The sequence below is a fragment of the Salmo salar genome, chromosome 11, assembly GCF_965601325.2.
Source record: "Salmo salar chromosome 11, fSalSal1, whole genome shotgun sequence".
In the NCBI taxonomy this organism is placed as follows: domain Eukaryota; kingdom Metazoa; phylum Chordata; class Actinopteri; order Salmoniformes; family Salmonidae; genus Salmo; species Salmo salar.
In genome coordinates, this window is record NC_138301.1 from 94,774,564 (window position 1) to 94,789,213 (window position 14,650).

At 46.6% G+C, this 14,650-nt stretch overlaps 1 protein-coding gene across 4 annotated transcripts; it reads left to right on the forward strand.

Annotated features, from left to right (window-relative positions):
- Positions 1-918: 918 nt before the first annotated feature.
- On the forward strand, positions 919-14,138 carry LOC106563299 (suppressor APC domain-containing protein 2). Of its 4 annotated transcripts, none has more exons than XM_082958162.1 (7): positions 920-2,001; positions 8,661-8,791; positions 11,138-11,284; positions 11,497-11,601; positions 11,894-11,905; positions 11,960-12,088; positions 12,299-14,138. In XM_082958162.1, exons 1-7 carry the CDS (start codon positions 1,179-1,181, stop codon positions 12,425-12,427), a joined length of 1,476 nt encoding a protein of 491 aa, XP_082814288.1. In that variant the 5' UTR covers positions 920-1,178; the 3' UTR covers positions 12,428-14,138. The 4 variants fall into 4 exon arrangements, with proteins under 4 accessions (XP_013984261.2, XP_082814288.1, XP_082814289.1 ...); XM_082958163.1 differs by having other exon boundaries at positions 11,897-11,905; XM_014128786.3 differs by having other exon boundaries at positions 919-2,001; positions 11,897-12,088.
- The last annotated feature ends 512 nt before the right edge of the window (positions 14,139-14,650 follow it).

Sequence of the window (14,650 nt, forward strand, 5' to 3'; positions counted from 1 at the left end):
TTGTAAGGATAATTCCTTCCATGAATGACCAAGGCCACTGTATGTGTGTAGGACTCTATACAGTGTGCAGTTGTTAGGTCCTTTACTATAACAATCAATTTGAGCTTACCCTCAGGCATATAGTGATTCTGTTCCAACAATCAATACGCCTGCAATAGTGCTGTGTTTACTGTGAGGGGGAGCAGAAAAGGGAAGGTTGACAGGATATTAATTTATAGATCATAAATGCATACATAGCCTATGATATATATTGCAGCATCCACTGTGACAGTGAAACTAAATGACATCAATTTAAAAGTTGCACTCAAGGGATGAGATAAGAATTCAAGTCTGAGCAAGTGAGGCTTTAGGATAAAATGGGACTAGAAGCGAATGCTCTTCTCATCAATTCAGATGATCTATCTAGGCTAAATGGAGGAAAGAGGAGATTTCTTTGACTTGTGTTATAAGAACCCTTTTTCTAAAGATCTTTTATGATATTTTTGGTAATATGAAGCCTACAAAGCCCTATGTTGAACATTCTGAAAGATAAGTGGCAGTCAGTTAAAACATTTTCAATGGAATATAGCTCTGTGATACAATGTAGACTATACATTGTGTCACAATGTATCATAAGCATGATACTATGTACAAACATTGTAATAAACATATTGTAAAAAGACTGCCTCTGTTTTTTTTAAACAATAAAACCCACATGTAGGGAGGGTAAAGAAACATATTTCCCCACAATTTTTTTTCTCCTGCGGGTAGGGTATGAATCCGAGGGTGAATAACGTCCGGCTTTATGAATAACAAAAGCACAACTCAAACTTCTGCCTTCCACAACCTCCAACCAATAAGCTCACGGCAATTCTGACCATGACCAATGGCTGCGTCCCTGGACAAATCTGCGCAGACGTTTGAAGGGCGGTCCTATTGAAAAAGGTATGCTGGAGCCCCAAGACTTGGGAGGGAAAGTAGATACTTTCGTTAAGCGAAGGCATAAAGGAAAGCTGGTCGAATTTCTAATCTATTTTGGAGAAATATAGTCTATAAAGACAGGTAGGGTAGGCTACTTATAAACACATGTATTTTTGTATCACGCGTAAAGTAATAAGACGTTGGTTATAACCACATTAGTAGATATATCTTGGTGAGGTTTGATTTTGCCATCATTCAATTCAACGATTGATAACTTCATGGCTTTGATAGCAACTGATACTGATCGTAGCTGCAAATTGAACGGGCCGTCGACAATTAACGGTAGGATTGGCACAAGAAGACAAGGCAAGACAGGCATAACCGGTAAAATGCAGCCCAAAGACACTGAATATTCAACAGATGGGTTACCCAAAGCCTTTTTACACAGTTTGAGGACACTCTTTGACATCCTTGATGATGGGAAGAGAGGGTATGTGCACATATCGGAGATTGAGAGTAGATGGCATGGGGCAGATACTCATGATTTGCCCGGCGGGGTTCTGGAGTGTCTGAGGCGGGTGGCCCCACCGCATGGTTGTCTGTCATTTGAGCGCTTCGTGGCGGGGCTGCGATACTCCATGCCGAACCCGGATAACAACAACCACATAAAGGCTCAGGTTTCCCTGCACCCGAAACAAGAACTCCTGCACTCCAAACGGCACCATATGCCAGCGCAAAAACCTGCCCCGCTCTCTACCTGCTCTGTCGGAACTCGGATTGAAAACAAAGTTCGCCCACTGGGTCCAAGCAACGGGACAAATACGCATCACAAACGCGCGTCCTCACTTCAGAGTCGGTCCAGACATAATGAGGGGAACACTGGATACCCACCAGTCACCTCGGTCGTAGGTGGTCCCATGCGTTACACCAATACGGGTTATGAGAGAACAGGCAGAAGTTTGGAACGGATAACCATTGTGCCCGAAAGCGGTTCATATCGAGTGGATTCGGTTCGGAGGGGGAAGCAGGCGCATCCACAGCAGAGTCGGGTGAGGTCCACAGAGTCCCTTGCTCTCGAGTCATCAAGTCTTCAAAAACCAAGTAAGTTTGATTATCAAGATCAATAAAATCAGGACCAGTCTTCCATCATCTCTATCCATCTTTCTCTCCCCTATGTGTATGAATTTTGTTTCTCACTATGCTAAGCGATCAGTAATCGTCCTGAGCAATAAGATCAAGTGGGGTATAAACAGGTCAGGGCTATTCTGCTGCCTCAGTCTCATTGACCCAGGTGTGGAGGTAGTGTAGGAAACACACACACACCCATTACACACACTTCTGTACCAGACTGTCATCACTAAACAACTGCAGCACTAGCACCAGGTTACATGTTTAGCATCACATGCTGACTAGACTAGGTTGAAAAGCATTAAACATGCATGGCAATTTAGCTACCTAGCTTGCTGTTGCTAGCTAATTTGTCCTGCGATATAAACATTGGGTTGTTATTTTACCTGAAATGCACAAAGTCCATTACTCCAACAATTAATCCACAGATAAAAGGGTAAACTGAGTTTGTTTCTAGTAATCTCTCCTCCTTCAGGCTACTTATTTTTCTTTGGACTTTATATGGCGGTTGGCAACCAACTTTAAGGTGAATTACCACCACCAACTGGACTGGAGAGTGGACCTCAGTTCATCTTTCAATCACCCCCGTGGGTATATGCTCCTAAAAACCAATGAGGACATACACACACTTTCACACATCATATATGCTGCTGCTACTCTATTCTTATTTTACTCTTATGAGTATCTATCCTGGTGCCTATATGTACATATCTACCTCAATGACCTCATACCCCTGCACATTGATCTGGTACTGAGCCCTGGTATGCCTCTCAAATCTCTCTGCTGCAGTGAAGAGTGTGCAATTGAATAATTGACCTCCAGCTCATTCAGAGTGAGTCACAGATCATGTCTCAAATTCTTCTGGATGCTTAGCCAGAGTTTAGACTGGGCTCTGGGCTCCTCCTATTGGGATCATCAGCCCAACCTTTCCTGGTCCTTTCCTGGTCTCCCTCATTAGACTGACCTGTGTTCACTCAAGTCGGGAAAGCTATGGAGATAATCCAGCTCTCTTGCTCTCCTATGTGCACACAGGCACCCCCTCTCTCTCTCGCTTTCTCTCTCTCTCTAATGGCCCTGCTGAGTCCAAGCCTGTCTGTATCTATAACTGGGACTGTCTGGAGCTATAACAGTGTCCATGAAGCAGCCTGGAGGCCCTGGCTAGCTACTTATATCAGTGCCACAGACCCACTCTACCCACTACTCTCTGTAGAGCCATGGGATTGGAGAGGGTGGTGAATGGCAATGTAATCTCCCCCAGCAAACCCGCTGGATTAGCACAGATTACGTGCAGAGTAATTGAGGCACTGCAGCGGTGAAATCCTGCCCACCCCTGGCCAAGCTACCATTACCCTGCTCTCTCTTCTCTCGCTCTCTCTGCGTTACAAATGGCATCCTATTCCCTACATAGTGCACTACTTGGTCCTGGTCAAAACTAGTGCACTATATAGGAAATAGAGTGCTATTTGGGATGCAGACTCTTGGGGGATGTCCAAAATCATGGAGAGAGGTCATGTCTGCCCGGCTGTGGAACTCATTGAAGAGGCTGATGTGGTGTTGGAGCAGGGTAATGTGAAGAGGCTGATGTGGTGTTGGAGCAGGGTAATGTGAAGAGGCAGATGTGGTGTTAGAGCAGGGTAATGTGAAGAGGCAGATGTGGTGTTGGAGCAGGGTAATGTGAAGAGGCTGATGTGGTGTTGGAGCAGGGTAATGTGAAGAGGCAGATGTGGTGTTGGAGCAGGGTAATGTGAAGAGGCAGATGTGGTGTTGGAGCAGGGTAATGTGAAGCGGCAGATGTGGTGTTGGAGCAGGGTAATGTGAAGAGGCAGATGTGGTGTTGGAGCAGGGTAATGTGAAGAGGCTGATGTGGTGTTGGAGCAGGGTAATGTGAAGAGGCTGATGTGGTGTTGGAGCAGGGTAATGTGAAGAGGCTGATGTGGTGTTGGAGCAGGGTAATGTGAAGAGGCAGATGTGGTGTTGGAGCAGGGTAATGTGAAGAGGCTGATGTGGTGTTGGAGCAGGGTAATGTGAAGAGGCAGATGTGGTGTTGGAGCAGGGTAATGTGAAGAGGCAGATGTGGTGTTGGAGCAGGGTAATGTGAAGAGGCAGATGTGGTGTTGGAGCAGGGTAATGTGAAGAGGCTGATGTGGTGTTGGAGCAGGGTAATGGGCCAGTGGCTGGAGCTGGACAGTGGACTATGTTTAACAGAGCTACTGACCCCAATGCTTTAGTGCCCTGCCAAAGTTAAGCTGAAAGAAAGGCATAATAACAAGTATCACTTTACTGGAACACCATGAAATATTTCCCACACTCTTAAAGGCAGCTTCTGGACAATGTCACTGTGTGGGCGACATGAAGTCCATGCTATACAATGCTGAAAAAAGATGAGGAAAGATTGGGCATTTTTCATGGCTGCAGTGCCTGCTGTTCTATCTCTGTGTATTTGAGCAGTGAACTGTAGGCAGCCACGCAGGCAGGGTAGGCTGTGTGGAAGTGGTTGGACAGAGAGAGCGAGAGAGAGCTTGTCAGAGCTGGCCTTTCCGACCCGTCTGACTGCAAATTACCCATGAGGCGTGAGGAACAACTCACCTCTGGAAAAACTGTCTCTGGAGCCAGAGACCGTTTGGAGAAGCTCAGAGGAGGTGGTGTATGTCTCTTTGTTAACAACAACTTGTCCACAATCTGTAATATTAAGGAAGTCTGGAGGTTCGGCTCGCCTGAGTTAGAATACCTCATGATAAGCTGTAGACCACATTATTTACCAACAGAGTTTTCATCTTTATTTTACGTAGTTGTCTATTTACCACCACAAACCGATGCTGGCACTAAGACCGCACTCAATGAGCTGTATAAGGCCATAAGCAAACAAGAAAATGCTCACCCAGAGGAGGCGCTCCTAGTGGCCGGTGACTTTAATTCAAGAAAACTGAAATCACATTTACTCCACACACAGAGACGCATACAAAGCTCTCCCTCACCCTCCATTTGGCAAATCTGACCATAACTCTATCCTTCTGATTCCTGCTTAAAAGCAAAAACTCAAACAGGAAGTACCAGTGACATAATCAATACGGAAGTGCTCTGATGAAGCAGATGCTAAGCTATAGGACTGTTTCACTAGCACAGACTGGAATATGTTCTGGCATTCATCCGATGGCATTGAGGAGTTTACCACATCAGTCACCTGCTTCATTAATAAATGCATCGATAACTTTGTCCCCTCAGTGACTGTACATACATATCTCAACCAGAAGCCATAGATTACAGCCAACATCCACATTGAGCTAAAGGCTAGATCTGCCGGTTTCAATGAGCTAATCCCGCTACGCCCTCCGACGAACCGTTAAACAGGCAAAGTGTCAATACAGGACCAAGATCGAATCCTACTACACCAGCTCTGACGCTCGTCGGATGTGGCAGGACTTGCACACTATCATGGATTACAAACGGAAACCCAGCCGTGAGCTGTCCAGTGCCTACCAGCTAAATACTTTCTATGCGCGCTTCGAGGCTAGCAACGCTGAACTATGCATGAGAGCACCAGCTGTTTCCGGATGACTGTGTGATCACACTCTCTGTAGCCGATGTGTGTAAGACCTTTAAACAGGTTAACATTCTCAAGGCTGAAGGGCCAGACGGATTACCAGGACACGTAATGGGACCAGCTGGCAAGTGTCTTCACTGACATTTTCAACCTCTCCCTGACCCAGTCGGTAATACCTACATGTTTCAAGCACACCACCAGTCCCTGTGCTCAAGAATGCCAAGGTAACCTGTCTGAATGACTATCGCCCCGTAGCACTCACATCTGTAGCCATGACATTTTTTGAAAGGCTGGTCATGGCTCACATCAACACCATCATCCCAGACACCCTGGACCCCCTCCAATTAGTATACCGCTTCAAAAGATCCACAGATGCCGCAATCTCTATTGCACTCCACACTGCCCTTTCCCTCCTGAACAAAAGGAACACCTATGTGAGAATGCAGTTCGTTGAATACAGCTCCGTGTTCAACACCATTGTGCCCTTCAAACTCATCGCTAAACTAAGGATCCTGGGATTAAACACCTCCCTCTACAACTGAATCCTTCCTGACGGGCCGCCCCCAAGTGGTTAGGGTAGGCAACAACAACTCCGCCACGCTGACCTTCAACACGAGGGCCCCTCAGGGGGGTGTGCTTAGTCACCTCCTGTACTCCCTGGTTCACCCACAACTACATGACCGCCCACAACTCCAACACCATCATTAAGTTTGCAGATGACACAACGTGGTAGGCCTGATCACCGATGACGATGAGACCAGCCTACAGGGAGGAGGTCAGAGACCTGGCAGTGTGGTGGCAGGACAACAACCTCTCCCTCAACGTCAGCAAGACAAAGGAGCTGATCGTGGACTACAGGAAACGGAGGACCGAGGATGCCCACATCCACATCAAAGGGTCTGTTGTGGAACAGGTTGAGAGCTTCAAGTTCCTTGGTGCCCACATCACTAAGGAATTATCATGGTCCACACACATCAACCCAGCCGTGAAGAGGGCACTGCAACGCCTCTTCCCCCTCAGGATGCTGAAAAGATTCACCATAGGCCCTCAGATCCTCAAAAAGTTCTACAGCTGCAGCATTGAGAGCATCTTGACTAGCTGCATCAGCGCTTAGTATGGCAACTGTTTGGCATCAGACGCAAGGCGCTACAGAGGGTAGTGCGTACATCCCAGTACATAACTGGGGCCGAGCTCCCTGCCATCCAGGACCTCTATACCAGGTGTCTGTCAGAGGAAAGCCCTAAAAATTGTCAAAGACTCCAGCCACACAAGTCATAGACTGTTCTCTCTGCTACCGCACAGCAAACGGTACCGATGCACCAAGTCTGGAACCAACAGGACCCTGAACAGCTTCTACCCCCAAGCCACAAGACTGCTAAATAGTTAGTTAAACAGTTAACCAATAGCTACCCGGACTATCTGTATTGACCGTTTTTGTACTAACTCTTTTGACTCATCACATTCACTGCTGTTACTGTTTATTATCTATCCTGTTGCCTAGTCACTTTATCTCTACCTATATGTACATATCTACCTCAATTATCTCGTACCCCTGCACATCAACTCTGTACTGGTATCCCATGTATATAGGCAAGTTATCATTACTCATTGTGTATTTATTCCTTGCGTTATTATTTTTATATTTATTCCTTGTGTTATTTCTACAAAAAAAGTAGAAATGGCCATTAGGCTGTCTTTCAATTAGCAATGCTGTTTCAAGGCATGCAAATGAGGCTTACCTACACTGGTAAACAGTATCCTCTTTGGGTGCCACAGTCCAACTTGAAGATTATCTAGAGCCACTAAACTAGGTGCTCTACATATTTCCCTCCACCTCTCTGAACCCCGCATACTCCTGCCCTCAAGGAACTATCTCTCCAGTTACCGATTAACAGGATTTCTGGGAGTCCGGATACAACATGGAAACGTGTCATGTTTTCTCTGCTCTGTTATCAACTATCACCTGAACTGTTTTTCTATACGTAAGTTCTTACATTTTATTCTCATCTTCCCTCAGAATTGTCATTTATCCCCATTTAATACAACCCAACCAGATAGGGGTTTTAAGGTTAGCAGGGAGGGAGGTTAGCGCCCTCGTGTGGCCACCAGCGGCACTGCAGGGTTTACAGATTTCACTATTCTGAGTAGTGGCCTCCCTTTTCTCTCTCTCTGACTCTTTCTCTCTCGTGTTCTCCCTCGTTCACGCACACACTCACTCACTCACTCATATACACACACACAGTCATAGACTGTTCTCTCTGCTACCGCACGGCAAGCAGTACCGATGCACCAAGTCTCATACCAACAGGATCCTGAACAACATTTACCCCCAATGCCATGGGACTGCTAAATAGTTAACCAAATAGCTACCCAGACTGCATTGACCCTCATTTGATTCATCACTTACTGTATGCTGCTGCTACTCTGTTTATTATCTATCCTGTTGCCTAGTTACTTTACCCCTACCTATATGTACATAGTACTTCATTTATCTCCTAATCCTGTACATTGACTTGTTACCCCATGTATATAGCCAAGTTGTCGTTGCTCATTTTGTGTTTGTTCCTCGTTATTTTTTAAATAATTTTTCAAAATGTTCTCTGCATTGTTGGGAAGAGCCCGTAAGTAAGCATTTCACTGTTAGTCTACACTTGTTGTTTACAAAGCAAGTGACAAATAAAATTTGATTTGATTCGACACACACAGGATTTGTTTTTTTTGGTGGCAATGTGTTAGTCTGATCTCTTTTGATTGTTGGCTGGGGGACAGTTCAGTTCTATCATAGATGGAAACCGTGATGCACTGAACACAACAGAGTGAGTCAGAACTTCTCTCAGATGTTATCTCTGGCTTTCATGTCCATCTAGCTCTATGTATTTCATACTAACATTATAGAAGTGCAGACAAGTTTGTTCTTCCTCACATCAAATGGGTATGTTTACATTGTATGTATTAATTATCCAGGTACCCAAAGCATAGTTGTACTAACCAGACAGTTGATAGCTGTGTTCCAGACCAGACCTGGATGTCAGTTGGTGAAATCCGCAAAAAACCTTTCTGACCACCCATTCCTGCCCAATTTCTGGTCCAGGTATTGTGGAGGCTGGGTTACCGAGGTCCCAGAGTGAGTCAGCCACGGGATTCACTGTCTCCAGACGCCATGGGCGGAGCCGAGATGAGCAGAGACGCCACACCATCACCAACGGGGTGGATTATGGAATGGTACTCACGCCCGCTAACACACACACACACACACACACACACACACACACACACACACTCTGTTGCATTATGCACAGTTTTTAGAGAGGCGGTCAAACAACCATGTTCTCACTGCCAGTGAAAACAGGTATTTTGTGGTCCACAGACAACGTGAAAGTGGTCTCATACTGGTGGTCAGTGATCGGGTTTGTGTTAGGGGTCAGTTCAACTTTTTATCTAGAGGTGGAGAACAGTTTCATGGATAAACAGGCCTATCTGTTCTGTACAGACTGCAACTGCTGGAGGTCACTTTGTTTCTGTTGGCCAACACCCACCATTACCTCCCCCATTCAACCCCTCTCCCTACACCCCTCCCACCTTTCACTCAGTCCCACCCCTCTTCCCCTGTGGCCCTCCCAATCTCCTGCCCCCTTTCCATGCCTCCTCTCTCTTTCACTCGCCCTCTTTTTCTCTCTTTCTGTCCCCCTACCTCTGATTCCTCTCTGAGCCCTACTTTATCCCCCTCTCTCTGTCTTCTCCTCTCCTTCCACTCGTTCTCTGTGTGCGGTCGTAGAGGGAGCTGCTCCCCTTCCCCCCCTCTGGCCGCCTGTCCTCATTGTAATGAGCCGGGTCGGGCCCAGGGGCCTGGAAGCAGGGGATTCGCTTGGCCCACCCGGCCCAGCCTGGACAGCTGTCTGGGCAGCCTACACCACTGTCTTCATCCCTCTCAGCAGCAGTCTGTACAGCAGCAATGCGCTGCACTTTTTCCTCGGGGTGAGTGAGAACAACTCGAGGAGAGAGGCCAGGAAAGAGAAGTAAAAGCAGAGTCTTGTTTGGTCATTGAGCTGTTTCCATGTATGTGTATGTCTATTACAGGCTTGCAGATGTGTGTTGAGCTGTGTCAAAATGTAACTATAGAGTTCTGAGCAGAGTCAGGGAGAGAGAACCGCTTGTCAACCAGCTGAATATTTGACAGTTCTGTGTGTGCGGTTGATCAGTTCTGTGTGTGCGGTTGATCAGTTCTGTGTGTGCGGTTGATCAGTTCTGTGTGTGCGGTTGATGTGTTGTTGAAGCTAGTGGAAAGTGGCAGCTTCAGTTGGTCTTGTTGATAAGCAGTAAACTCCTGGTTGTAATATTTGTTCCTCTAGTCCTAGCAGGTGTAGTTTGTACTGTTTGGATTATCCTGATGCCCATGATATTGTACTTTGTGATTTTAGAGACGACAACATCAGCTGTGTCATGCCGGTGTCGAATGCTGTGTCATTTTAACATTTACGTTCAAGTCATTTAGCAGACGCTCTTATCCAGAGCGACCTTACAGGAGCAATTGAGGTTAGGTGTCTTGCTCAAGGGCACACCGTCGGCTCGGGAATTCAAACCACAGACCTCTCGGTTACGCTCTTAACTGCTTGGCCACCTGCAGCCCTGGTGATGTTAGCTTTGTCAGCCAGCTCCCCCCTCCCTTACCCCCCTCTCCCCTCTGCAACTTTTCCTCCCCCTGTTCTGTGTTCCCCCCCCCCCCCCCTCTTTACAGAGCAGATTTTCCCTGCCTGTGGCCCACCACACAAACACAGCCTGACACTCTGGGTCGCGCTTCATTCCAGGCACAACCCCACCCCCCCACCTCTCTCTGCTCTCTCTCTCTCTCTCTTTCATCCCTCGCTCTCCTCTCCTCTGTTTGCAGCTCCCATTCAACCCAGCATGGCCAGAGCTGAAAGGGGAAATGTGTTTAGTATGCAGTGATGGCACAAGAGGTTTACCCTGGCTAATTACAGTCCAGATCAGATAACAACAACAACAGTATGAGTAGACTTTGACAATACTGGTTGGTTTGGCCATTGCATTATGTCATTGGGAACAAGGCCTTTGTACAGACATGGTTTCCCCAGCGGTGATAGTGTATAGAGAGGGTGGCTGAATGCCAGGGATGGGGCCTCTGCTGTGGTACTGGAGGATAGGATGGTCAGCAGAACTCAATGCTGTCTACCGGTCACTGGGACAGGACGACCTGTTGTAGTGGCTACTGTTTACCCATTCTTAGGTCTCTGCATGGTTGCCATGGCGCCGGGCTGATCGCTGCTCTTAACATTGTCTCCTGTTGAGGTCAGGGTACCACTCCGGCACAATTGGCCCGGTGCCATCGTCTCGGAACAAAAGCGGCAGACAAATGTGCAAATAAAAGGGTGCAGATTTTCCAAGTAACCCAAAACAACATAAACATCATAAATATTGACATGCAAGCTTTTTGGGGGGCTCAGGATGAGTATAAGCTTGAGGAGCCAGGTTCGCCAAATGACGTCAGGTAAGTGACCCATGTTGACGATGACAGTAAGAGAGAATTTGACTCCCTTTCCCCCCTCCCTCCAGCTGAAGCAGATGAAGGAGTTGGAGCAGGAGAAGGACTCTCTTCTGGCCGGTCTGGACGTGGTGGAGCGGGCTAGAGAGTGGTACCAGACCCACATCCACAACGTCACAGAGAGACAGAGGCACGTGGGCCAAAGCAACCACTGCACGGTAACGACTGTTCATTAGGCAACAAACAGACGGAAACAAACTGAAACAGGGAGGGACTACTATTGAGGTTCAATAAGAAACGCTCCTTTTCGTTTTCCGTTGCATGCCCTAACGAACATGACCCAAGGCATGTATACAATTTAGTAGGAATGGATGATACAGTGAATTATCTGAAACTGTCCAGTTCTTACTCTCTTTCTCTCTCCCACCAGGATTTCTTCACAGAATCCCAGAAACAAAGTTACATGAATGTTCTGCTTCCCAAGCTGCAGGAAGTCAACCGTTGCCTTAATGACCTAATTTCCTGCTCTGGAGCGGTGAGTCTTGAAATAAGACACCTTGCCTGACTTCGTCTAACTGAGCGTCCGCACTTCTCTAAAAACGGGGGATGGTTGTCTCATATGACTGTGTAATTTCTAAGGTCAAATTGAATTCCACAGTAATTGTGAAGGGACTTATTTTCCTCTTACTGGAGTCCTCTCAGTGGCAATTAGATGTTGAGAGGTTGTTCTATGTTTTAGAAAGAGAGTATAGTCAAGCCTAAACACTAGAGTCGCTACTGAAACATGGTAATTCGTGGGGAATAATCTTTCTTTCTCTCCCTCTTAGCAGTCTTTCCCATCCTCCAGCTCCCAGCCCACGGTGATCTCCTCCAGCTCCCAGCCCACGGTGATCTCCTCCAGCTCCCAGCCCACGGTGATCTCCTCCAGCTCCCAGCCCACGGTGATCTCCTCCAGCTCCCAGCCTCCTGCCCCCCCACAAGCCATTCAGAGACTAAAGTACCAGAACCGCCTTCTCACCCAGGTAAACTGAACATGTCATGTCAATATACTGTAAATGTACAGATTTCCTGTACACCTCACCACCGTCCCTTTATGATGGTCTGACCTCTACCTATCTCTTCTCCCTGCTGCATTGAAGCTGTATGTCAACTCCTTTTAATGTACAGGCTTGTTTAAACTCCAAACTATCTTCTCCCCTGTCCATGTCTCTCGTCCTCCGTCCCCGGCGCAGGAGGTGACTGATAAGGGTAAGCGCATCACTCAGCTGGAGCAGGAGAAGTCTGCTCTGATCAAACAGCTGTTTGAGGCTCGCGCCCGGAGCACGCACGACAGCAGCACCATGGACTCCACCTTCATCTGAATACAGACGCCATAATACAACCACACTGGTCTCCAGCTCTATCTGACCCCCCCAGTCACAACAAGACAACTGTATCAGCTGTACCACTCCTACTGGATTCCACACTCAACTGACCACTTCTGTCATGATGAAAGCACCATGATCTTTTTACCCCGCATTGTACCACTCCCTTTGGATCTGCCCAACTGACCACTCCACTTAAAATGGCCTGCACACTAATCTGGGCCGGCCACTCCTTGAAGGGAGGGACCCCCGAGTCAACCCTCCAATGACAGTCAGCCTCACCCACTGGGCAAAAATCCAGGAACACCATAGTCTTACCACTCCTAACTGGGGCCTTCCCAGGATTCCACTCCCGCTTGATCACTCCAAGGATCTACTGTGATGCACTAGGATCCTACCTTATTGGACCAGCCTTTACGTTTACCCTCCCTCTCATCACAGTATATCCTATGTGATTGGACATCATGGACTACATTTAAAACCATTACATGGAGCTACAGGATCCATCCCTGCCAATCACCATGACAACAGCTGCTGTACAAAATACATTTGTTGGAGGGACTTCCGGACCGATACACACACCACACTAAAAATGTAGATGAAAAAGTTGATGTGCTGTGATCTACCATTCCAACACAATGTTGTTAACCATTTCATCCAGAGACTTTGATCCCGGTCACACTTTGGTAGATATTTCTCCCCTTCTATTCCAGTACACCCAGTTGAGTATCTCAAACCTTCATTGAAATGGTTGATATGAGGAGAAGCTGAGCTCCCCTGACCTGGAGGACACCATGACTGTGCGGCATCTCATTTATGTCTCTCTAATTACCCTTTAAGTGACGCACCAGTATATATAGCCTATTACCCACCATTTTAGAAGCAGAGCAGCATGTAAATGTCACATTTTGTTTCCCTTAAAGTGAATGTATTGAGAGCACCAAAAGGTGACGCATGTCCTACAAGCCAAGGGGATCTAGTAGTGGAGAGGGTAAGAGAGAAGTTTGCACGTAGAAGAGACTTGAAGATGAGAAGGATTGGGTTATATTGAATGTGCATTGAGCCCTGGTCCTCAGTGGCAGTGTGACCACTGGAGCAGGACGTGGCTCAGAGAAGAGGGCCGTTGTGTTGGCTAGTGGAATGAAAGTGACTCCTCCTTGGTTAATAGGCCTCTAATGTAATGTAATGATTCACGCAAGACTGGTATTATAGTGCCACTTCTCCTCTGTGGTGTCCTGGAGCCTTTGTGTAAAAAAAAGAATGAGTGATACCAATTTCTGTTCATCCATGTACTAACATGGTATGTGAGACTTGGTTCCCTGAGAGGTGAACACCAAGCATAGGTACAAACGCTCTTTAATGCTGTATCTCATAATGGTCCCACTAATCCAGGACAATAAACCACATGGTCAACAGGCCGTTCAGTCTTGAATCCCCTTTTTAACTGAGAAAATGTTTTTTAGTGGCTGTAGATTGCTATGTAACGCAGCTATGTGATGATGTCTGCATATCAATACTCTCTGCTGTGACTGGCTGCCTGTCTGTCTCTCCTGTTTGATTGGACGTCTTTGGTGTCGTTGTTATCTTGCTGCACATGAGTATATAAGTGAATGCCACCCTATCCTTTCCGATTTTCAATTGAAGTATTCCCATTTGACTGTGAAATAAACATGACCATATGGTGCCAATAAGGTCACATTATCAGCCACCTTTTCATCTATTTCTGTGGTGTTTTACCCTGTGATCAATTTAGCCTTGCTTTTTCATTCCTTTGTATTCCAGGGTTGATCCAGATGAGGGTCATCAGTAGTAGGGTGGTTGTAAGATGTCATATTAGCCTCTTGTTGAACAAAGTTGACTTGATTTAGAAAGCAGTCACCTCTATGTAGGTGGATGTTAGGGTCAGGATGTTGACTGGACAGCTTGTGGGTGCAGGGTGCCTCCAAGTCGGGTTTTGCATGGCACAGTTGGGAGCTTCTAAAATACGTAGGACCTGTTATATTACTCTAAATAAACTCTCCAACCTCTTTTCCAGTATAGCAGATATTTAGAAAGTGAAGGAAAATATTAATAATTCTTACTTTGGTTAAAAAAGGTTTATACAGACAGCCCACTGGGCAAATATTTCACGTTTGGATTAATATTTGATTTGTTGTTGTCAGAAAACATGAATTACATTTAAAATCAACCAAACAGTAAAACCCTCTTGTTGATTTGTGG

What these genes read in the sequence shown, in the direction of transcription:
- LOC106563299 (XM_014128784.3), top strand. Translation starts at nt 1,179, where the DNA reads ATGGCTTTGATAGCAACTGATACTGATCGTAGCTGCAAATTGAACGGG. An exon ending in ACGGGGTGGATTATGGAATG is followed by an intron (nt 8,792 to 11,137) that starts GTACTCACGCCC and finishes CCCTCCCTCCAG; the next exon opens with CTGAAGCAGATGAAGGAGTT. An exon ending in AGAACCGCCTTCTCACCCAG is followed by an intron (nt 12,089 to 12,298) that starts GTAAACTGAACA and finishes TCCCCGGCGCAG; the next exon opens with GAGGTGACTGATAAGGGTAA.